Source organism: Astatotilapia calliptera, chromosome 1, assembly GCF_900246225.1.
Source record: "Astatotilapia calliptera chromosome 1, fAstCal1.2, whole genome shotgun sequence".
In the NCBI taxonomy this organism is placed as follows: domain Eukaryota; kingdom Metazoa; phylum Chordata; class Actinopteri; order Cichliformes; family Cichlidae; genus Astatotilapia; species Astatotilapia calliptera.
In genome coordinates, this window is record NC_039302.1 from 10425148 (window position 1) to 10448444 (window position 23297).

A 23297-nucleotide genomic window follows, 5' to 3' on the forward strand; every position below is an offset into this window, starting at 1 on the left:
GTATCAAGAAACTGTTCAAGATTGACTTGAACAAGGTTTGGTTTCACTATGATATTTTGTCCAAGCTTGCATTTTGTATTAGAAAATGGAAAGTCTTAGAGCATAAAGAAATTAGATGAGAACGGGTACCTGAACGCTGTCACTGAGGAGATTGATCCGTTGGCTTAAATAAATTCTTATAAAGTCATTATTATGTCTTTTTCATCTTTGACATCCTTTTGCTTCTACGCAAATTACAAAATTAAATAAAACTTTATTGGATGGCTAATCAGTCGCTGTGGTCTGCAGTGTGCGCGCATCATTATCAGTCCTATGAGTCTTTGGTTTGATGCTCCTGTGAGTCTTCTCTGACTTTTTTTTTTAAGACACAATAATAAAACCCAGTGCAGTAAGGAGAGAAAGCCTGGTTAAACACATTTTTGCATACACTAGTACACAGAATTGAGAGCTGCGCTTTGTGTGTACGTGTTACTCATGACAGGTCCAACCTCTACAGTAATGTGCATGTGCATATGTGTATTGCCTGAGGCAGTCGCGTAGGGTGAAGGGTTGAGTGAATGGGGAGCAAAGCCGCCTGAGTGGTTTGCTTCATTAGGAAACAAAATATAAGCTTTCCGGGCCATTAGGGCTGACTTTAGATGCAAAAGCACATAAGACGACGACTCACCTCATCAACAATGCATTGCAGTAACTGGAGAGGCTGGAAAAGGAGAAGCACAGGGAGAAAAAAACATGTTAGCTTACATGGAATTTCTTGGCAATGGAGAAAATCAATAGTGTGATATTAAAAAAAAAAAAAAGTATCTACCTAGATTACCGTATTTCCCGGACTACAAAGCGCACCTGAATATTAGCCGCACAAGCTAAAATCAGGGGAAAATCCTGTTTTGTACATACATTAGCCGCACCTGACTAAAAGCCGCAGGTGTTTCAATGTTGACTTATCATATGTAAGAGAATATGCACAAAGCAAATTGTCAGGAAAGAGATGGCTGTTTGGAGACACATCACTTTTATTAATATTTTGAAAAATAAGTTATGGGTACATATTTGCACAACTTTTTAGGTATATGTACAAGTAGCGGTAATTACAAGTACGAAACATGTGCTGTGCTTCATAAACGAGTAACAAATGTAGTACATAACAATAACCTACAGCACACCAGAAAAATAGATTCAGACTACCTTTTAGGCTCAGGTGGATGGATGGATGTTTTCACACTTTTCCACGCTGTCAGATTCCACCGGTGGAGTTGAGCATAACTTGCTTTTCGCAAGTTTATTGCTGCACACCATCCACGACTCCCGCTGAACGCGTAGCGCTACTTTGAAGTTTGTTTTTCGTGCTACTTGTACGGCACTATGTTGCCTGGCGGATGGACATGTGACCAACATACCACTCTTGAACACCGATACTGTGTGTCTGATCACATGCCCTTCCGCCAGGCAACGTAGTGCCGTACAACAGCGGAACAAACAAAACAAATCGTCTTACGATATCACAAAAATCAGGGACAATCCATAGAAAAGCCGCACCTGACTAAAAGCCGCAGGGTTCAAAGCTTGTGGAAAAAGTAGCGGCTTATAGCCCGACAATTACGGTAATCAAATTCAGTGAGCTCAGGCAAACCACCATTCAGCTTCTGAATGTTTTTATTATTCCATAATGGCACCTAATGTAATACTAGCAGTTTAAGCATGATCCAATATTTTTCTGCAAAAATGGAATTTGATGGGCTTTTTTTTATTATTATTTCAAATGAGAGAGTCAACCAAGAGTAACAGACTTCAGAGTTGTAGACCTCTAGCTTCTTATTCCACTGCAATAAAACTTACCATTAAAGATCCTTGGTTTTTCTGAATCTGTAGGGTGAGAGAGGGAGAGAGAGAGAGAGAGAGAGAGAGACTAGGCAATATGTAATTAGCGTGTCATAATCAAGACGATGCACTTGGACACATTATGATCACTGGGAGAAAATTATTGCTTTCCTGTTGGCAATTTGTGAGTATGTGTTAACACCATTTACATAATGAAAACACACAAATGTTAATGGCCTCGCTCTCATTTGAGGAGAATGGGGGTAAAAGATCCACTAATGCTAATTTTCAGAGCTGCACTTCATTCCTGCCCTCCAGGTGATCGAGATGTGCTGGGATGCAAAGTGACTGTCGCAAACAGTGTTGAGGTTTTAGAAGAGCGTGCTCGCTGTGGCGGTTTCCCAGGTGACACTCCGACACTGAACGAGCTAAACACACGATGACAACAACAAGGCGGATCTTGAAAAGGAGGAAAAAAAACACAAATCCAATTTTTTGACTTACTAACACGCCACCTCATTTGATCGGGATCAAAAATAAAGAAACTTTTCTTAAAAATAAAAGCCTTCGTCTTAAAATGTACGACACTGCAGTAACAAAACTCTAGACAGGATTTAGTTTTTTTATTTAAACACCCCCCGAGGCTGAATTCATGAGGAAACCCATGCTTTTATTTCTAAAGATCTAAATTTATAACTTCATCACACAGACTAAATGATACAAGGCTCAAAAACTAGGCTCAGCTAAATGTCTAACAATGTTTGGTGAATAAATTGCTCATTTCTCCAGGCCTTCTGACAGTGCATTAGAGCACTTATTGATCCACTCGATTAAATACAGGTTTTTACACTCTGTAAATACCAAGAGACTCCTAAACTGCCTCTATATCCAGTTTTGCCTGATTCAGACACATTAAAGGCAACTATGGAAAACTAATTTGTTCAGAAATAATTACTAGAACAAAATTGCGTGCTGCTCCAGGAGTTGGAATTGGATAGTGGGAGACCAACTTATTCAAGCATAAATGAGCGCATGTTCCTCTTGTACCGTGTGGCTTGACCACACATCAAAAAAAAGATTTTTTATTTTAAAATACCTCCCTGTTATTCCCCATGAAGTGAACCTTTGGATGGGCCGCATTTCTCAATGAATTTCATCATGAAATGAGTCGAATCTTCTCCTAAGTCATAAACACAATCTGACTAAACTACTAGCGGAAGATGTAAATGAATCTCTGTGCCGGTGACTCATAGTGAATTAATACGAGACTGGATGTGTGCTGAAGACTGTAGATGTATCCCACCCTAAAAATAAAAATAATAATAAAAAGATAAAATAGAACCCATAAAAAGAATAATCAAAAAGCTAGATCCCAAAGGCATAAAAAAAATGCATGTTTGCTTAAGTGTGCACAGAAATAAACTCTCTTGGTAAGCAGCGTGACACAGACCAGTGACCTGCCTGGGGTGTACCCCACCTTTTACCCAATGACAGCTGGGATAGACTCCAGCCACCCCATGACCCTGAACTAGATAAACAGAAGAAAATAGATGGACTCAGACTTTTATTTGTATGTTAGCTATGAACAAACACCTGTATTGTGTATGTAAGTGCATAAAGCTGTCTCTGTGTGTGTGTATGCAAATGTAGCTGTGTAGGAAATAAACACCAGCTTCTCGCGTCTTTGAGGTGGAGAGCCCACTCAAGTTTTTGAGCTTCTCTCATTACTTCAAACCATCACAGTCTGCTCAGCATGAAAAGAAGAAGTCACAAAATAAATTTTTAGATGTCAAATGATTTCTGTCCCTTTCAAGAGCCGCTCAATAAACACGTCTAAAAGATCAGATGGCTTTTCCCCTCTTGAAAGAAGACATTTCTTCAAGGGTAATGAATCTAAAAAACTCTCTTTTAGATAGATAATAAAAGAAAAAAAGACATCACTTTCAAAAACTGACAGGCATGTTTTCATTATGATTAAGGGCCCAAATGAAGAGAGATATATATATATATATATATATATATATATATATATATATATATATATATATATATATATATATATATATATATATATATATATATATATATATAAAAATGAGAGGTCTGCACCTCTGTTTTCGTAGCTGTTAGGTCAACAACAAGCATGCTGTTGCATTAGCTTGAGATGCGTTTCCCTGAAAATGAAGGCTATGAAACATCATGCAATGAAAGCAGCTCATCTCTGATCTCCTTCAGCTGCCAGCCTTTCATCCTTAGCCACAGGAATACTGCTCAAATTAGATTCTCTAAGTGTTAAATTTAGATTTGCAACGTGATTGATTAAAGGAAGCGCTATCAAGTCAAGACAACAGATCATTAAAATCAGTTTTCGGCTGCACAGATGAGCCAAAATGAGTTGTAAGCGAAACGTCCAAAAATGTGCAAGCGACAATAATTAGCACTGCAATAAACAAAAGGTCCTGTAATATGTTAAGACTTCACATATTGATTACTTATCTATTTAAACAAAATGTTAACTAGCTTGCTGACGGAGGACACGTGATCGAACAAAGTATGCAGCAGTTTGGATTTGTTGTAGCGAGCTAAAAAATTACAGCAAACATTGTTTACAACACACACTACACTGTGGGAACAGATACCATTTCCTCTCCGTTTCATTTCGGAGTGAAAAAACAAAGCAACAAAAGGAAAGCATCTATATTCTCTGATGGATGCGCTGACGTGTAATGAAAGTTCCTGAAACAGACACACTAAAGATTGACACGGCATTTCATCCACAAATCCATTCAAATTTGAGGGGGGGAGAAAAAAAAACATGACAAAATGAAGAGAAACAAAAGCAAGCATAAAGCAAGCAAAAAAGACAACAAATCAATCAGATACAATACTGCTGGCGGCTGTATACACATCACATCAGGTCTGGTGTCTTCAAAGACTTTCAGAGCGAGCCGTGCAAAACTCCATTAACTCCTGACAAAGAATGCAAATGAATCCCGACATGTGGTGAAGTGGAATTAAAGAGACAATCTCTAATCATGACAAACATGAGGTGATGACTCCACTGTGCATGCATACACAATCACACAACAATGAATGGAGGATAATCCATTAACTAAACAACGTCCGACAAATAAAAGCAAGTGGAACGCGCACACGCTCCCTTCCTTTAGTTCCTTCAAGGGGTGAAATCTAAACGCCACACCGCTTTAATAAGTCATCCAGCATTTTTCACTAAGTAAAAATTCAGACGCCACAGATTTTCTTCTAATTTTTCCTCCCTCTTTTAATCTTCTACAACTTCTTTCTGAGCCTGTGCTAAAATGTTCTCTGTGAAGTGTAGCAGGGGGTTTTGCACAGACAGCTGTGCCAGCGTCTGCAAAAATGACAGCTTAGGCCCGAGGACTTTGGCAGGCTGCGCCTGACGAGCTGGATCCGAGCGCTCTCGCCACACTGCTCTGCTACAGCCTGCAGGTGAACTGTCTGCAGTGCCATATGGAGTTAGGGGAAAATTAACACCGAGATGAGGAAAGCTGCGTGATGGTAGAGAGCCTTACCAAAAACAGAGAGGTGTTTTTATTTTGTCCACCCCTTTTATATCTACGAGGGAGGACTAAAGTGCCTCTCGTACATTAGCGATTAACATGATAATGACGGAATCAAATGAAGAGAGGAGAGCGCGCAAATCAGACACACCCAAGGCTACAGGCGCACAGATCGATCACTGTATGACATTTACGTTACTACACGATCTACACCTTTGCTTTCCTGCACTTGCTTTTCATCGTACTTAAGAATTAACGATCGACGCCAAAAACAAGTCAAGAGCTACATCGCGACTCTAATCAGTCTCGCAGACAGATGTTTACTGTGAAAGCACAAAAAGAGGTGCTGAATAAATTCCTGTCAAAACACATGACAAATGGCTTTTACTGGAGAACATCATTAAACAGAGGCAATGGACATTATCAGCCAAAAGACCAATGGCATACAAGAGCACATTTTCATGCATACATCCTGAGATTTTTAAGCCTTATAAAAGCTGTCCGGCTCGTTCATTTATTGAATGTCTGCTCTCCTCGGGAAGGATAACTGGCGTTCCTGAAAATAATCAGTAACTCGCCAATCCATGGGCAGATGGTGCAGCAGTTACCAAACAGTCTGCCTTTTAAATCACTTATTTTCAAGCGCGTTTTGACTAACAGAGCAGTCCAACTGTTGCACACAACAAACCATTAAAAAAATAAAATAATTCACCGTGTAAGACTTTTTGTCAAATGCACTGACGGGCAGAAATGGAAAATCCCAGCTCATCTATAAATAACTAATACTCTCACACAATCAGTCTAACTTCAGAAACAAATTTTCCTAAATAAGACCTGCCCCTTCAAATTTTGTAAAGGTGGACAGCCAGGAGGTAACCTGAGGTAACCAGATTGAGATTGCTCAGCTAGGGATTAGTGAGATAAACCCATCTTAAAAGGGCTAATTAAGACTTGATGGGATTGGGAAGCCACTTCTGTAGCAATTACATTTGAGCAGGATTTTAACTTAGTGTAATGAGGGGAAAAAAATAAGCCCAAAAAGCAGTTCATACACTTGAAACTGTAAATCAAAAACTGATCTAGATGAATTGATAACAAGAGGAAATCAGTTTCCCGGGGGTTATGATTCCAGTTTTCTCCTATAAATAGAAAACTACAATTAAAAAAATAAAGAGAAAATTATCCAGCAGTTTAGAATTGGGTGGGAGAAGCTGGCCAACAAAAAGCCTAATCAGCACAGTGCTGAGCGGTCTTCAGGTTGTTTGCAATTTTTCTTTGTTTCTTATTTTGTCTTAACATACTAAATTATTTCAAGAAGAGAAACTGTTATCTATCAAGAAAACTATTACAAGAATAAACATCCAACAGGAACTCCTTCCAGAAAAATTATTTGAAGCAGATCAAAACTCCCAGCATTTATTCATTAGTGCCATAATCCATTAAAAAAAAAAAAAAAGCCCTTACCTGTGGATACGGGAACATGCCAAGCGCCAGCTGTATAGACAAGATGATAACAATTAATTCTCAAGTATATCTGACAATAAACAAATTTAGTTTTATCCATCCATCTAAGAAGTCCTGCGTGAGAGTCTCAGATTAAAATGCAACCAAAAACACACAGCAATACTTTTTCTGACAAATGAAACTTCACAAAGGTAAAACTTCCTGTATGACCACAGGACTGCATTCAGATAGACTGTAAAGGGCAATGATAGGGTATCCATCATTATGTGTTACTGTACAAACACCTTGCCATCAGCAGTGTCTTAATAGCATAAAATCTCAAGTGTAGACAAGGAAGCAAAATGCAGCTGAAGCTACTCGAGCGTGCAGAACTTGAGACTTTCAGTCTTTGAGGTAAGCTTAGTGCCCACCTGCTGATAACACTTCCTCATCAAACAACATCAGCCATTAGTTAATAACCCCCCCACACGCACAATTACCACCTGCAGAGAACAGAATAGAGGGATAAAGAGAAGGGGGACACCATTGGAGGGCAGTTGCGTATAATATGTGTGTGTGTTGTTTTCACTGGGGTGTTGGGTGTCAGCTCTCCCTGACATTTTGCAATTCACTTGGGGGTGGACATTTTTCATCTTGGTCAAGGGCAGCTTATTGGCAACATTACTTTATTAAATTGTCAAAATGCTCAGCTCTTTCCTTCAACATAAACAGACTAACTAGTAAAGATGGGAGCAGGACTGCAACCCAATTCATTTGGCTTAATGTGCACGCCCACAGCTAGAAACAAAGAGACCAGACTCTTATAAAACGACTATATGTCTTAATCACGCAAACTTACGTCAATAAGTTTGACATCACTGCAAACTCCATTATAGTTATAATTGTAATGATATCAAATTTATTGACCAACAAAGGTGAGGCAGAAGCCACAATCGTTTATTATAGTGCTGAAGGAGAGCTGGAGACAGAAACAGATGGAGAATCAATAATGTTAGCAGGAGGACAAAAGACCGGGGAGGTGGATGCTGAAATTAAAATGTTATTTGAACACACACTGTCAGTTAAGCACTTTATCGATGCTATGTGGAGAGAAGAACAGTGACACTGATAAACCTCCACACACAATGAGCAACAGACAAGACTTAACACATGCGATACCACCCATTACATTTTAATTACACTGCAGCTAAATCTGCCATTAAATGGACCGCTCATGTAACAGTTAAGTGTATCATAAAGTCACTTAAAAACTGTTATACCTCCATGAAAGAGATGCCCGCACTCCAGACATCTGCATGGATCCCATACTGTTCTCCTGATATCCTTTCCGGCTATGAAGCAAAAACAAACAAGTGTAAAAACAAAGTCAGAGACCAACGTATAACTGCATTAAAACAAATTCAAAAGTATCAGAGAATAAAATCAAGTGGTGTCTCACCGCCATGTATGCATTAGTTCCCACGTATGTTTTGGCGATGGAATTCACCAGCTGCAAATAAAACAGCATTTAAGTGAGTAAACGTTAAAAAGTATTAAAATGATCACAGCATAAATAACTTGATATAACTAAGGTCATGTCAAGGAATAAAGAAAAACAAGGGGGATTAAGTTTCTTTACGTAAACCTACTGACATGTCAGGTCGATATCTTGGGCTGCACTAAACCATCGCACAAAGGAACAGGAGTGAGACAAGGAGACATTAGTGAGTTTGTGCATGTGGACACAATGGCACATGCCATCAATGACAGGACTGTGATAATGAGTGTCTGTTCCCTTAAGGCTGTTTTTCTCTCTCCTTTTTTTGTGAGCATGCCCTCTGGAGCGTGAAAGAGTGAGGAAGCATGTACATGAGTGGAAAAGACTTTAACAGAAAAATATAGTTAAAAAGACAAGTCAGTGAGGGTGTAAATTCACCTTGGAGTTGAGCAAGGAAGTGGAGGTTAAAAATGAATAACAATTTACCACAGAAGCGATGTGTGTTAAAAAAGCAGACCTCGGGTTGATGTTTTGGGGAGCGGTGAAGGTCTGTCCCTGATGATTACACTACAAAACGCACACTGATGCACACACAGACTTGCACACACGCACTCCATTGTCCGTCACCCACGCTTTCCCCCAATCTACTGAATACATATCAATGAGGCTTGGCGTTGTGTGTGTGGGTCATAATTATAACAAGTGATTTTTCTGAGAGGCTGCAGAACAATGGAGGTGGGGGGTTAATGTGAGAGGAAGACCCCTGGGACAGCGCTGATGTCTTGAGTTGGAAAATGAATGTGGTGATTGACAAGCTGACCATATGCACGCGCACACAGACACGCCGAGAGCACAGGACTGAGGTTTTTGAAGCCACAGACAACTGTTCTTTTTCTTCTCTCCTCTATCTCCCATTCTCTTTTCCTCTCTTACTCATGCTCGCACAAACAAATCAGTGTACCTGTGTGCTGACACCAAAGTCACAGAGCTTGACTCGTCCTCGGGTGTTCACCAGCATATTGGAAGGCTTGACATCTGTGGAGACAAACTGCTTCATAGAACTGCAACATCAGCACACCGCGGCTTGTCTTTATCAACCCTGCTCTTTTTTAATAACACGGAGGCCGTGCACTACCTTACTCACCTCTGTGAAGTATCTTCAGGCTCCACAGATACGTCAGGCCTTTGACTACCTAGAGACACAAGCGGCAGAGAACAACTATCAATTCTGACAGCATGAGGCGTGTAACCAGCACACCCTGGTGAATAACAACTACTTCACATTAACTCAGGTTTATCGCCACCTCTGTTTTGAAAGAGTTCAGTTATAAAGTGACACATTTTAAAGAACAAAATTTAGCAGCAGGTGAACAGGCTCCAGGATCCCAGCATGCGGCATGATGGAAGGACTCCTTCAGAGTAACTGTCGCTGTATAATAAAGTGGTGATTACAGGAGATTCAACTAAGACCAGCTTGCACAATCTGTCACGTTTGTACCAGACTAACCTCAAGGAGTAGTATGGCGTGATGGTATTAGCCAAACAACTTGTGAATTACATCATTTTAAAGACAAGTATGGAGTTGCTGCCTTGTTTCAGTGAATATTAGTTCCCATATTTAAGTAACAGAGCATTTAAATTATAGACCTGCAGGTGAATAAGGCAGTGAAATATCTGTCTCCCTAGTCTATGGGCTTTTAGATCTGTAAAACGGCTTAAAAGCGTGTTGCTCAAAGGCTCATTGAGTGCTTTCAGTCCATTCCTATGAGTGAATGGGACGAGAGCCGTGGTTTCACTTTTCACAGAATTCGTCAAATAATTAAACTGTGAGGAACAGAGCTGCCCAAAAGTACTTATCTACTTCTGCTTCGGCTTGATTCTTGTGACAGAGTCACTATCATGACTCATCCAGTGACATCACTTCCTGGAAGTCTGTTGATATCACATTTTTGGCTAGACTCGGCTCGCTTGCAACCCCAGCCAACTTTGTACTTTAAAAACGAGCACCTAATGAAAAACCCTAAAAACCAAGTAGAATCCAGTAGAGTCGAGCTGAGTAGATGCAAGTGGAAAAGAGGTTTCGGAGAGTTCAGGCTGTGGTTAAGAGTAAAGGTGTTCACACAAAATACTGACTTTTAACTCTTTCTAATTTTACAAACTCCAGTTTATGCTTGCACACAGAGAAATGGGAGAAGACTTCTGCACAATACTGTAGGCAAGTTCTACAGTCTATCCCAACAACAATGTTAAGCTATGAAGTCATTTGAGGAAACATGGACATCAAATTGGCTAAAATTATGAGGTGCATTCGAGTAAAATGTCTACAAGTCTCTGGTGACAAACGGAGAATCAGGAAGCAACCAACAGGAAGTGAATACGGACACAAGAAACTCTTTCTGAACAAGCTGACTTTCTCTCTAGAGAAAAGAGAAAATAACTGAAGAATTAGGAAGGAGGCAGTTTAGGGCACCTAGAAAAGTAAGAAGTAAGTATTAAAGTCATTTGCAAACGTGTAATGTTGCTTTGTGGTGGTTTCTTCATTTACGGGGTGTGACAGCAGATTTTAGCTTCAAGGCTCCCGTCATCCAGCACTCGTGCAAAACAACCTCTGTGATAAATTAAGAAATCACAAAAGCTCTCTGAAGTCCTGCTGCTTTGAAAGGTTGTGGTGCAAGCGCAACAACTGGCGTCTGCAGCTCCACTCGCACCCTCTTGGGTGCTTTTCCTTCTGTGATAATTAACAACTGTGACAGTGGAAAGGAAGGAAAGCTGTGAATTAGAATTAACACTGACTAAATAGCTGTCATTGTTTGATTACGGACAAAGTTAAAGGAGAGAGACAGAAAAGAGGAGGTGGAGACAGGAGAAGGGTAATGAGTGTGGAACAGAGGCATGCATTAATCAACATCAAGGCCAAATACGATCAGAATGTGAGTTTTAACTGAGAGGAGAACATGAGGGAGAAATGGGCACGGGGCGAGTACGAGGAAAACAACACTCACTTTGTCCATCATTCACCTAATAAGGGCTAATTGAAAAATTCACACCTGTGGTTCTCCTGTCTTTATTTCTTTAATACATTAAATGAGTTTTTGTCTCAGGTCTGTTTTGTTTGCAGCAAACAAATAACAGGTCACACTGAAACTGCGACTGCCACGCACGCATGGGCAATTAAATTCAAGAGGTAAAACCACCGACTAGAAAAGGGAATCGAGAGCCAGGTGGGACTGAGAAACAGTTACAAAATGTCCAATTCATTGTAACGGTAAGCCTCCAAGCTTTTAGCGATGGTTTCATGTTTACAAGCAGAATTTTATATTATTTATTCATTTGGCATTGATATAAAAATGTTATCAATACCCAATCCTGATGAATGACGATGATCCCAGACATCAACAGTGGTCAGAAAACCATTTTTTTAAAAACATTTTTTCATAATAATGCATTAAAATAATATGAATATTTAATTATACTGAGTGACATCACTTAAGTTTCATGCTCTGGTACGCATGCACAAACAAGTTCATGTTTGATCTCTATGCAATATCTACCTTAAGTGCAAAATACAATAGTTAAAATACCTCTATAATATCCATCTATTCAACTGCCTACCTGAGCCATTAAAGCTGCAATCCGTAGCATTATTATCTATTTATTTATTATTTCTATTGATGATAGTACAGAGAATATTTTTATTACTCTTTTATTTGAAAAGTATGATTATTTATGTTTGTCTGTCTGTATACACCAACATCAGCAGTGCCTCCAATTTTGTTGTTTATTTGTGCTTACAATGATAATAAAGCTTATCTTAACCTTTTAGCAGTTATATGAATGGGGATGTAGAAAGCAGCTAGAGCTAGGCAAATGCTACAATTTGTCAGTAGTCTATATCTGCTGACAAATTAGTAACCAAGGTTTTCCTGCTGTTATAGTCTGCCCATGGAGGAAGTGGGACCACTGTTGTATTTGGGCCACAACTTTGAAACATATGTGCTATAGAGGGTCGACAGCGCTATCTTAAAAAGTACAAGAAGTTCTTGACAATGACAATAAAATAAATACTACTACTATACTAAGTACAAATTAACCGTCTCCCTAGGGCTTTGCCATAACATATTATATATGCTTAGATATGTATATACACAATTTGTTGATGCTATACTTTTTATACATGTCAACATATATAACTCCTTTAGTATTGGTAGTATAACTGTAATTTTGTAATTTGCTTCAGTTCAGTTTTATTCATGTAGTGCCAAATCACAACAACAACAGTCACTTCAAAGCACTTTATACTTTACGATAAAACCCCTACAATAATACAAAGAAAACCCAGCAATCAGAGCAATCACTTGGCAACAGCGGGAAGGAAAAACTCCCTTTTAACAGGTAGAAACCTCTGGAAGAACCAGGCTAACAGAGGGGCAATAAAAAGTCCTGAATTTTGACTTCACTATTTAAAATATTGTATATTTATATTATATTAGACAATTGTTTAGCCTCTATTCATCGGCAATTTGAAAAAATGTTTTTAATGCTGCACCAAATCCCTTTAAACCAACTTTTATCTGATTGGCTGATTTCTTGCAAACAGAAAGTTTGAATAGCAGGTAGGTGGGGTCTGTTGTGCTCGCAGCTAGAGCTCTGTATATGGAGTAAAAAAAGGTTTTAACTTTACAGCAGGGAAACTCTGCATACTTTATGAACACTTACCGCCACAGCAATCCTTCCAAGCACGTGCTCTGGAATTCTTTTGTAGACGTCCAATGAGCCACCTGCACAACACAGATTTCCCCATTGACACAGGTTAGTCAGTGTCAATGTATGCATGTATAAGTGTATGTGTGTATGTATATTTAGAGCGTTACAGTAATACAGACATGTTGCACAATTCAGATTAAAAAAAAAAATGAAGAAATGCTCATTTCATCTTAATCCAGGTTTTATATTACTTATCTAGCCCACAGATCCTGAACTGACATCATTGCCAAGAGAGCAATGCTGATCTACATATACACTGCAAAAAGTACACAAAACTAATTTAAATACATAAATAATCAATAAATAAAAATGAAATAATAAAAGTAATAATAATAATAGTAGTAGTAATAATACAAATAAAAGTCTAATCAGTCATTTTTTTATAACATCATCAAAACGCTACCCAGTTAATTTAAGATAAAGTGATACTGAGGATATCATCCAAGTATTCTGCAAAATTATAGCGACTATACACAATTATACCCAATCATCATTCAGTGTTTGCTATATGTGAACCGGTTTACATTTGTACACATACGTCCAGAAATTTCATGATGTTTCATGAACTAACAGAGTACTCAGAAGTTATACAGACTGCTGACAAGCTAGAAAATGTGTGAATCGAGGGAAATCACTGCATTAACACACATTTTGACAAACATATACAGCTTTCCCCCACCTCCCCCCAAAAAACAAAAAAAACCCACAGTTCTCCATCTCACACCAGTAAAGGCACACACAAATACACCTACAACTGCACTTAAGTCAAGATTTATCACGCCCTTGTAGCTTTTAGCACACAGGCATGCTAAACAACTTACAGCGATCAGACATTCTCTTGATCTGCAGAAGTGTAAATGGGTACACGGCAGAGAGAAAGAGGACTTTTCCCCCAAAGTCTCTTTTATACAACTGTAGCTAGCAAAGGGAAAAAAACAAGCTACTTGCTTAAGTCGCAAAGAAACTCACCGTCCATAAATTCTGTGCATATTGATATCCTGTTCTCTACAAAAAAGGCACTGAAGAAAGTGATGATGTAGGGAGAATCACACTGCAATTTAAGAGCACAGAAAATGTGATCATATAAGAGCATGCCAAAAATATTTATTCAGGATTACGAAAAAAATAAATAAATAAAAATAAATAAATTTGAAAAGAAAAAAAGAAAAATTATCAGGAATGAACTGCACAAAAGCTTTTTGTGATCAGATTTTAAGATTTCAGTCCATGATTCAAAAGCATCACTGAAGCATCCATTGCAAGTCTAACTGCTGAAAGAAGTACTACATTTATCATTTAATTACACAAACACACACACACAGACTATGTACAGTGGGGCAAAAAAGTATTTAGTCAGCCACCGATTGTGCAAGTTCCCCCACTTAAAATGATGACAGAGGTCAGTAATTTGCACCAGAGGTACACTTCAACTGTGAGAGACAGAATGTGAAAAAAAAATCCATGAATTCACATGGTAGGATTTGTAAAGAATTTATTCGTAAATTAGGGTGGAAAATAAGTATTTGGTCACCTCAAACAAGGAAAATCTCTGGCTCTCACAGACCTGTAACGTCTTCTGTAAGAAGCTTTTCTGTCCCCCACTCGTTACCTGTATGAATGGCACCTGTTTGAACTCATCATCTGTATAAAAGACACCTGTCCACAGCCTCAAACAGTCAGACTCCAAACTCCGCCATGGCCAAGACCAAAGAGCTTTCGAAGGACACCAGGAAAAGTATTGTAGACCTGCACCAGACTGGGAAGAGTGAATCTACAATAGGCAAGCAGCTTGGTGTGAAAAAATCAACTGTGGGAGCAATCATCAAAAAATGGAAGACATACAAGACCACTGATAATCTCCCTCGATCTGGGGCTCCACGCAAGATCTCATCCCGTGGGGTCAAAATGATCATGAGAACGGTGAGCAAAGATCCCAGAACCACACGGGGGGACCTGGTGAATGACCTGCAGAGAGCTGGGACCAAAGTAACAAAGGTCACCATCAGTAACACACTACAACGGCAGGGAATCAAATCCCGCAGTGCCAGACGTGTTCCGCTGCTGAAGCCAGTGCATGTCCAGGCCCGTCTGAAGTTTGCCAGAGAGCACATGGATGATACAGCAGAGGATTGGGAGAATGTCATGTGGTCAGATGAAACCAAAGTAGAACTTTTTGGTATAAACTCAACTCGTCGTGTTTGGAGGAAGAAGAATACTGAGTTGCATCCCAAGAACACCATACCTACTGTGAAGCATGGGGGTGGAAACATCATGCTATGGGGCTGTTTTTCTGCCAAGGGGACAGGACGACTGATCCATGTTAAGGACAGAATGAATGGGGCCATGTATCGTGAGATTTTGAGCCAAAACCTCCTTCCATCAGTGAGAACTTTGAAGATGAAACGAGGCTGGGTCTTCCAACATGACAATGATCCAAAACACACCGCCCGGGCAACAAAGGAGTGGCTCCGTAAGAAGCATTTGAAAGTCCTGGAGTGGCCTAGCCAGTCTCCAGACCTCAACCCCATAGAAAATCTGTGGCGGGAGTTGAAAGTCCGTGTTGCTCGGCGACAGCCCCAAAACATCACTGCTCTCGAGAAGATCTGCATGGAGGAATGGGTCAAAATACCAGCTACTGTGTGTGCAAACCTGGTAAAGACCTATAGTAAACGTTTGACCTCTGTTATTGCCAACAAAGGTTATGTTACAAAGTATTGAGTTGTATTTTTGTTATTGACCAAATACTTATTTTCCACCCTGATTTACGAATAAATTCTTTACAAATCCTACCATGTGGATTCATGGATTTTTTTTTTCACATTCTGTCTCTCACAGTTGAAGTGTACCTCTGGTGCAAATTACTGACCTCTGTCATCATTTTAGGTGGGGGAACTTGCACAATCGGTGGCTGACTAAATACTTTTTTGCCCCACTGTATATATTCTTTCTCAGATCACACACACATTTGTGTGCCTGTTCATTCATGTATCACTGATCCCTGGCTTAGTAAGTAAGACCAGAGGTGATAAATGGCATTTCATTAGTTAGACTCATGATTAATTAAAAATGTAGGTGCGGTACGACATCAGACATCAGTGGAGAAAAAAATGTTTTGGTGAAGAACAGGAGGCGAATTAGTCGTTCAAAACTAACCTTGTAGAGAATTTCTAATTCTGACATGATTTGCTTCTGTAACTCCACCGTGATATCCAGGGGAATGACCTGCAATCAGACATGGGTGAGACAAAAGGGGCAGCAAAATTATAAACTCGACACCAACAAATTCCGCTGATGTTTCAAAGGGACGGACTAAATGAAAAAGTAAGCACTATGATCGTCATGTAAATGGAAGGAATTCTCACCTTGACAGCTAAAACCCGTTTGCCGTGAACGTGGTACGCTCTGGATGGGTCAAAAGAGAAGACAATAAGGTTAAAACAAAACTGAAAAAAGGGAATGCCGTCTCAGACAGTAATATGTTGTTACTTTTTATTTAATGAACTTACAAAATGAAAGAAATATGGCATTTATACAAGTTTGAGCACCCTCGTTACTCAGTATTTAATAAACCTGCCTCATACAAATAGTCCCATATTCACCCCTTATGAATAAGGGAGCAGCTGAAAGTAGCTTCTTATTCTTCTACAGCATTTTTCATAGAGTCTCAATGATGTTCATATCTGGTGAATGTGAGGGCCATACTTTGCTCATAAATTCATATTTTGCCATTAAAGTTTACTCCCTTTAACACTTCTATTACATGAAGCTGCTCTAGACTCTGTTCTGAAACAAAAACATGCAACACTATCTGATTAAAACCACCACAAGCTGTGATGATGCGAGTAATGCTACAGTTAGTTCAATAATGTTTTATTGACCAAAAGAACTGACTATAAATCATCCACATCGGACTTTTTGAGCAGAGTCTAAACCAGACTGACAAAATTCTGCTGTTATTTCTCTTCAAGGTCAGAGAGCATCACGCAAAACCTGATGCAGTCAGCCTCTGTCTAGTTGCTCCAGACAGAGTTTTGAGTTGCAAGTAAAGCAGCAGCCACCGACCTGGCCCCATAATGATTTAATTATCAAACTCCTTAATGCCAAACATCGGCTTTAGTTACAGCCCTTGAAGGTTAGTTTACGGGACCGGTGACCTCTCAGCATACAATCCTCAAGGACAAATACTGTCCAACAGCTGTCAGGTGATGGGGATGAGCTGGCTTCAGTGTACGTCACACAGTCTGGTTAGCTCACAAACAGGCTTAGTAAATGTGATACCTGGCTACTCAACCGTCTGTGGGTCATCCAGAGAGAATGTGCATTGCACAAGGTGTGATTAATGTGTCTAAGATTGGAGGATCGCATTTCACGTCGGACAGATACCTCTAAACTGTCCCAGGCCTTTAATTAATGGTACCTATTAGTGCCTTTCAGGTTTTTACCCACAGTTAGAGCTAACTTTGGCTCTGGCTTTCTGACTACAGCCATGCCACATTTCTCTTTTTCCCCTAATTAAAGACAAACTTCAGACATTTAAGTGATTGTCATTTATTTCAAGGTGTCCAGAGAAGAAACAGTAACCTCACATATTAAACAATTTATTAAATTCACTGATAGCTACAGGGTCTCAGCTTCTATGCCCTCCTTGAATCTACAGGTAGTAGAGTCAGTATTGCTTAAATAATCCTCTGAATTACTTGCAACTTCAATTTGTGTCAGGACCCATGACAAAGGTCTGCCATGAGCCAAATTTTACAGATAAAACAAGAAGGCCAGATTTTTTTTTTTGTTTTTTGTTAAATATTTTTTCCATTAGCTTCTTCTGATTTCACACTGTCATTTCTTTTTGCCTCAAGACGGATACAGTGTTTAAGAATTTAAGCGTCATCTTTCTAGACCAGAGCTCTTTGAACACGAAGGCTGATAGCCTTGTTTTCATTTTGATGTCTCGGTCTTCCTTTAAGCTACAATCAATATCAGTTAAGCATGACTGCTGCTTCTTAATTAAGACAAAGATGTTAATTGAGGCAAGATTGCAGGGGTAGACATGTTAAATACTGACTGGGCAGGCTGTGTAAGTGTGGCAGCCTGAAAGGAGATTAAACCACGTCTTCACCGTGCTAAACAACTTATTGTTCTCACTGAGGAGGCTAAGAATGTTGAAAAACTGAACACTGCTTTTCAGGAATAAAGGAAGTACAAATTCTACAATGATCTTAACCTCAGCCAATTATGAAGCATAGCAAGCTATAAGCTGTTCTATGAAGTCTGGAAATATTGATGGACTTGCATGGTTTTGGAGGAAGAGCGGTCCTCTGCAAGTTATTTCCTTGTCATGCAAGTCTCAAGTTACAAACATCTCAACTATAGGAAACATCTGATGGCGGTTTCTGCAGCTAAAGGAGGCCACAAAAGAAACAGTGACTAGCTTCTTAATCTCCAAGTTTAAAGAAATGCATGTTCAGGGCATGTTTTAGGGGTGGAGATGCAATAGGACCTCTACTGCACTGAAGCTTTATTCTGAGGTTGTCCTTGACTGCCTCAGGGCCGAACATCCCTGTATGAGTTACAGTGACAGGCTTGTGACAGCAGGAGACATGGGGACAAGGTTACATAGCCACCCCCTGCCACTTCCCCCTGATCTGACCCCAGTAAACGTGCCCCATTGCCTGGATCTTATTTACACTCTAGCTCGCTCTGTAATAAAAGCTTCATCATGCAGTATTCATAGGGCCTCTCTCTATGTCTCTGAAGTTGGGGCCGTGGGTTAGAGATCGGCCTCCTGGATCAGGGCTAACGTGCTATGCTTACACTGCCACATGGACGACGAGCTGCCTTTCTCTCTCCCTGACTCCCTCACCTGATACTGCTTTCACCGGTCACCCAAGTGCCACAGACTGACAGAAACCCAAACACAGAGACATAAAAGGCTCCCTAATAATCCAAAACATTATGAGCAGAAATCCAGAGTTCAAATAAAAAGCGTTTAAAGGTTTCTTTACCACTGTATGAAAAACGCTCAATATTTTTGTGAACAGGCCTCTTGTGGATGAAACAGATATAGATGTGCATTAATGAGACCCAAGTTAGCTTAACAGGTCTTCATATACAAATATCAAAAACCATAACTCATCTAAATTATATTCACCACTTCAAAATCAGCCTTGTACATTGCTCCATAGAAGTCCTGGGCTGAGCACATGCACAAAGTACGCAGGCAACCCATTAAGTTGAATTTGATTTTAGGACAGAGGATGTGATGATAGGAAGCTAAACCTGAAGGAAGGTTAGGCGATGAGTGAGAAATGTATTGGTATAGTCAAAAAGTACGCCTGTGCTTTTAATGTGCAGTAGGTCCGGGTATGATTGCAGGCACTAAAGTTGAGGTCAAATGCGGGAAATTATCCGATTTAGATGATTCAGGAAGTTATAGCACGACCAACAGTCTGATCCTCACCTTGAATGCTTAAAAAGAGTGTTGAGCACACTTTATGAGCCACTGTTGACTCCTCCAATGGATACTGCCATTTGGTCTTTGGATCAACATCCTCAACATTAAGATTGGTGCAAAAGGTGCTATTTATTCTCAAGCAGAGATGGGCAGTAACGCGTAATCCAATTACTTTTTTCAAGTAACGAGTAAAGTAAGAGATTACTATTGCAAAAAAAGGCAATTCGATTATCGTTACTTTCCCGTAAGCACGCTGCGTTAGGGCGTTACTAAAACCGTGATTTTTTTTGCAAGAGTGTCTCGTGACAGTGACGTAAGCGAGTGCGACGTTCGTGGCAACAGATCAACAATGGATAATATAACGAGTGCGGGAGAGCATATGACCGTGCAGCGTTTAAAGCGAGGAAATACTGACGTTACTTTGAGTTTGATTCCGTAAAAAGTGACAAAAACATTAGCGTCCGCTGCTCACTGTGTGGGAAGAAAACTTCTTTTTACAACGAAAAACCCCCTAAACGTCCGAGCAAGCACCGAGTACGCTGCCACGGAAATGTGAAATTCACAGAGAAACTGCTGGATCCTTCCACTGTCCGCTGCGACACACCTGCACCAGGGCAAACCTCCGCCTTTTATTTTATATGCTGGAATATGCAGAAAATAGGTTTAAATAGCTTTATTTGACCAACACTGTTCTCAAGTTTGGTAAAAATGCAGATCAAGTGTTTAGAGTGGGACATCCATGTATCACACCAAACACTGCAGCATAGCTGGAAACAGTTTCACTCAGAGAAGGCTTGAGCATTTATGGGTGAAGTTATCCATCCCCAAAATGTATACCTGTTAAGGCTCTAGTTCTTACCCATCACTGCACAAATTCATATATTGGACCAAATTTAATAAAGGAAACAAAAAATTGAAAAAAAAGACACATATATGGAAACACAATGCCTCTGGCTCTTCAGACAACTAGAAAATCTAAGAGCAATCAACCAGTGAAGCACAGCCATTTGAAACGCAATGATCAATATAAAGGAAAAATAAAATCAATGGAGAAAATGGGCTGAGACACTAAAGGAGCAGCCGTGGATGTCTAAGTAGATGTCACCACAGCCAGGCAAATGTGCTTCTTTTAATTGCACCGCCACGAGTCACAAGTACAGCCTGTGTGTCCTTGTTATTGTATTTATAAGGCGTAGAGTCAGTAGGAGTGGCGGACAAGATGGACTTCTGAAAGAGTGTGTAATAAAAAACAAAGGCTGACATTGATGGATGGTTAGGTCAGTATGTGGCTATGGAGAGCTGAGATGTTGGTAACATCCAATTGAGTCTAAATGGCTCTAGGTCATAAATGGGCTAAGAGGTTAAAAGGTGGGGAGCTTATCGTAGTGCTCTTCACAAGTGATAGGCCCAATATAAGCTGGAATGAACAGCAGGTCCTGAAGAGGGCACAGCATCGCCTCATTTCTATGTCACAAAATTTGCTAAATGGAATTAGCATCACACATAGTAAAGATGGCATGAGAGTGAGCGGTCAACATGCACATTTTTCAGTACACTTGGTTTCCTTTGCTTGTCTAAATGATTCTGACCTGCAAAAGTATCTGTCAAATAATTAAAGCATGTTCATTAAATACTAATAAAAGCCAAATTAAAATTAGATAAACACATAAATAGAACACAAATAACAAACATTACTTGTTTTGTTTTTTCAAAATCGTCTCCTTTCAACCTTAGAAAGTTCAGCAGCATTGCATATAGATTTTTTGCTGGGCTAAATTGACTGAAAAGTTGTTGGGTTTGCAGTATTGGCCTTCCCCTGTGCAGTGTAACCACTTCTGGTGCCAAACTGATGAACAATCTTATTCTATGACAACTATAAGAAACTGCAGCTTTATAAATATATATATATATTAAAAAAAAAAAACCTCAGAAAAATCATAAAAGAGTAAAAGGTGTTTGGAAAGAAAAGGATGAAGAAATAAAAAAGATAGACGTTTGGATTTGTTGGACTATCAGAAGCAGAGCACTCCGTCAAGCCAAGGTTAGTCTGAGCAGTGATCAATACTTCAATCTCAATAAAACAGCTCAATAGCTGAGGATTGATGGGAAAGAGAAAGCACAAGGTAGGGGAAAGAAAGATAGAAGGAGCGACACAAATGCCAACCTTGTCACAACGTTATCAGGTTAGTCATACATTTGTCTAGCCAGAAAGGATGGAAGTCTTCTTGGTGGTAGGTTATGTGCTTTACTATAGGCCAATTAAGTCAATAGCTGTCATACCTTACAGCCCCAAATCGATATCATATATGTTTGCAACCTTCAACCCAGAATAAAAAAAAAAAAATGAAGGTACAGATGAAAATCAGCCTGACAGATGCCCCACCAAACAGTGAGTGATAGATGGAGACACAATTGAACAGAAAGAGTGCTGTGAGGAATGAAACCCCTTCACACAAAATGCAGTTTTGAGTCCTATTTTGTTAGAAAAAGTGGACAGAAAAATGATAGAAGTCACACTCAATCTAAAAGTACCCACTCTTGTTGAATATCTGCCAGGTACAGTTTTTTCAGGCTTACTGAATGCACCATAATCTCTTCAGTGTCACTATCCATTACAGTGCTTTGGCCTTGCAATGCTGGTGCCTCATCGTGAGAGCCAACAAACACTTACTTGTAAACTGTGCCTCCATTTCCATGGCCAAGTTGCTCCTGATAGTGGATATCTTGGGCATTTATCTGCAGAGAAGGAAACACACCCAGGATTACACTGATTGTAAGTGGATGTTATAACATGAGAAGCAATACAACCGCTGAATTACATGTGTAACTAAACTGGCAGAGAGACAGAGATGTGAGCACGTGAGGGAGATGGGACTGCACTGTAATTGAAGGCTATAAACAAGACAAGAATTCAGGTCAGTCCAAGTTCAGCGACGTAAGGAGTGAAAAACAAAATAAGAGAAGGAGGAGAAGAGATCAATACAAGGTTTTGCTGTCCAATTTAAAACAAAGAAACAATACTGTGTTTGGGCGAGTGGGACGCTGAATGTTGTAGGATTTAATGATGAGTTGTTTTCAATCATTTCATAATTTATTCATTTTTTTAAGTCAGGGTGTGATCATGTAGCTTCCTCCTCTTGTACATTTTGTAGATTTTTCCAACCAGGACGATGAAATAATTGATTGAGGCAAAGCTTATGTAAATATAAATATCAACTAAGCATTGAAGAAGGCAGAATAAATCCATGAAAAAAAAGTAAAGAGTTGTATGTTGTTGTTTTGTATAATATCAGCATACTTTTATGTAAGACAGCCATCATGTATTCAATTCATAAATACATTTTACAGTTCATTATGTAACGTTTGTCCTGGTCTAAGATTTTAGGGTGAAAATTACTCAAAACATCACTATTCAATATTAAAATATGTCCCTTAATAATGCAAAATAAAAATATAAAAGCAAAATAAATCCACTACACGTTTTGGTAACTACACAACTTAAAATTTGTGCCAAAAATACATTTTTTTTATTTGTCATTATTTTTAAAAGTACTTTTATTTGCGAGTATAATTTTTTAATTAACAAAATAAAGTGAATATTTTTAATTTCTAATTATTGCCTCCGTTCAACATGACCTCAGTGTGTGTGATGTTCACTGAGGCTGCAGACTAACAATACATTAGTTTAAAAAGTTCCTTTATTTTGATATTTAGACTGTGGATGAGTACTGATAAGGGTCAGGCTGTGCAGTAAACATGTAAACATGCCTGCACACAACAC

At 39.4% G+C, this 23297-nt stretch overlaps 1 protein-coding gene across 5 annotated transcripts in view; it reads right to left on the reverse strand.

Annotated features, from left to right (window-relative positions):
- Nucleotides 1–23297, reverse strand: part of map2k5 (mitogen-activated protein kinase kinase 5) — a 90171-nt gene that overhangs the window by 29030 nt on the left and 37844 nt on the right. For 4 of the 5 annotated variants that reach the window (XM_026163249.1, XM_026163231.1, XM_026163240.1 and 1 more), the window contains exons 9-20: nucleotides 22188–22252; nucleotides 16428–16467; nucleotides 16219–16287; nucleotides 14035–14116; nucleotides 13018–13079; nucleotides 9446–9494; nucleotides 9263–9336; nucleotides 8263–8313; nucleotides 8084–8155; nucleotides 6825–6854; nucleotides 1837–1863; nucleotides 668–700 (exon numbers count right to left, since the gene is read on the reverse strand). In XM_026163249.1, the coding sequence (XP_026019034.1) occupies nucleotides 668–700; nucleotides 1837–1863; nucleotides 6825–6854; nucleotides 8084–8155; nucleotides 8263–8313; nucleotides 9263–9336; nucleotides 9446–9494; nucleotides 13018–13079; nucleotides 14035–14116; nucleotides 16219–16287; nucleotides 16428–16467; nucleotides 22188–22252 (654 nt within the window). The remainder of the gene's footprint in view (nucleotides 1–667; nucleotides 701–1836; nucleotides 1864–6824; nucleotides 6855–8083; nucleotides 8156–8262; nucleotides 8314–9262; nucleotides 9337–9445; nucleotides 9495–13017; nucleotides 13080–14034; nucleotides 14117–16218; nucleotides 16288–16427; nucleotides 16468–22187; nucleotides 22253–23297) is intronic. The other variant, XM_026163258.1, reaches the window with a different exon arrangement.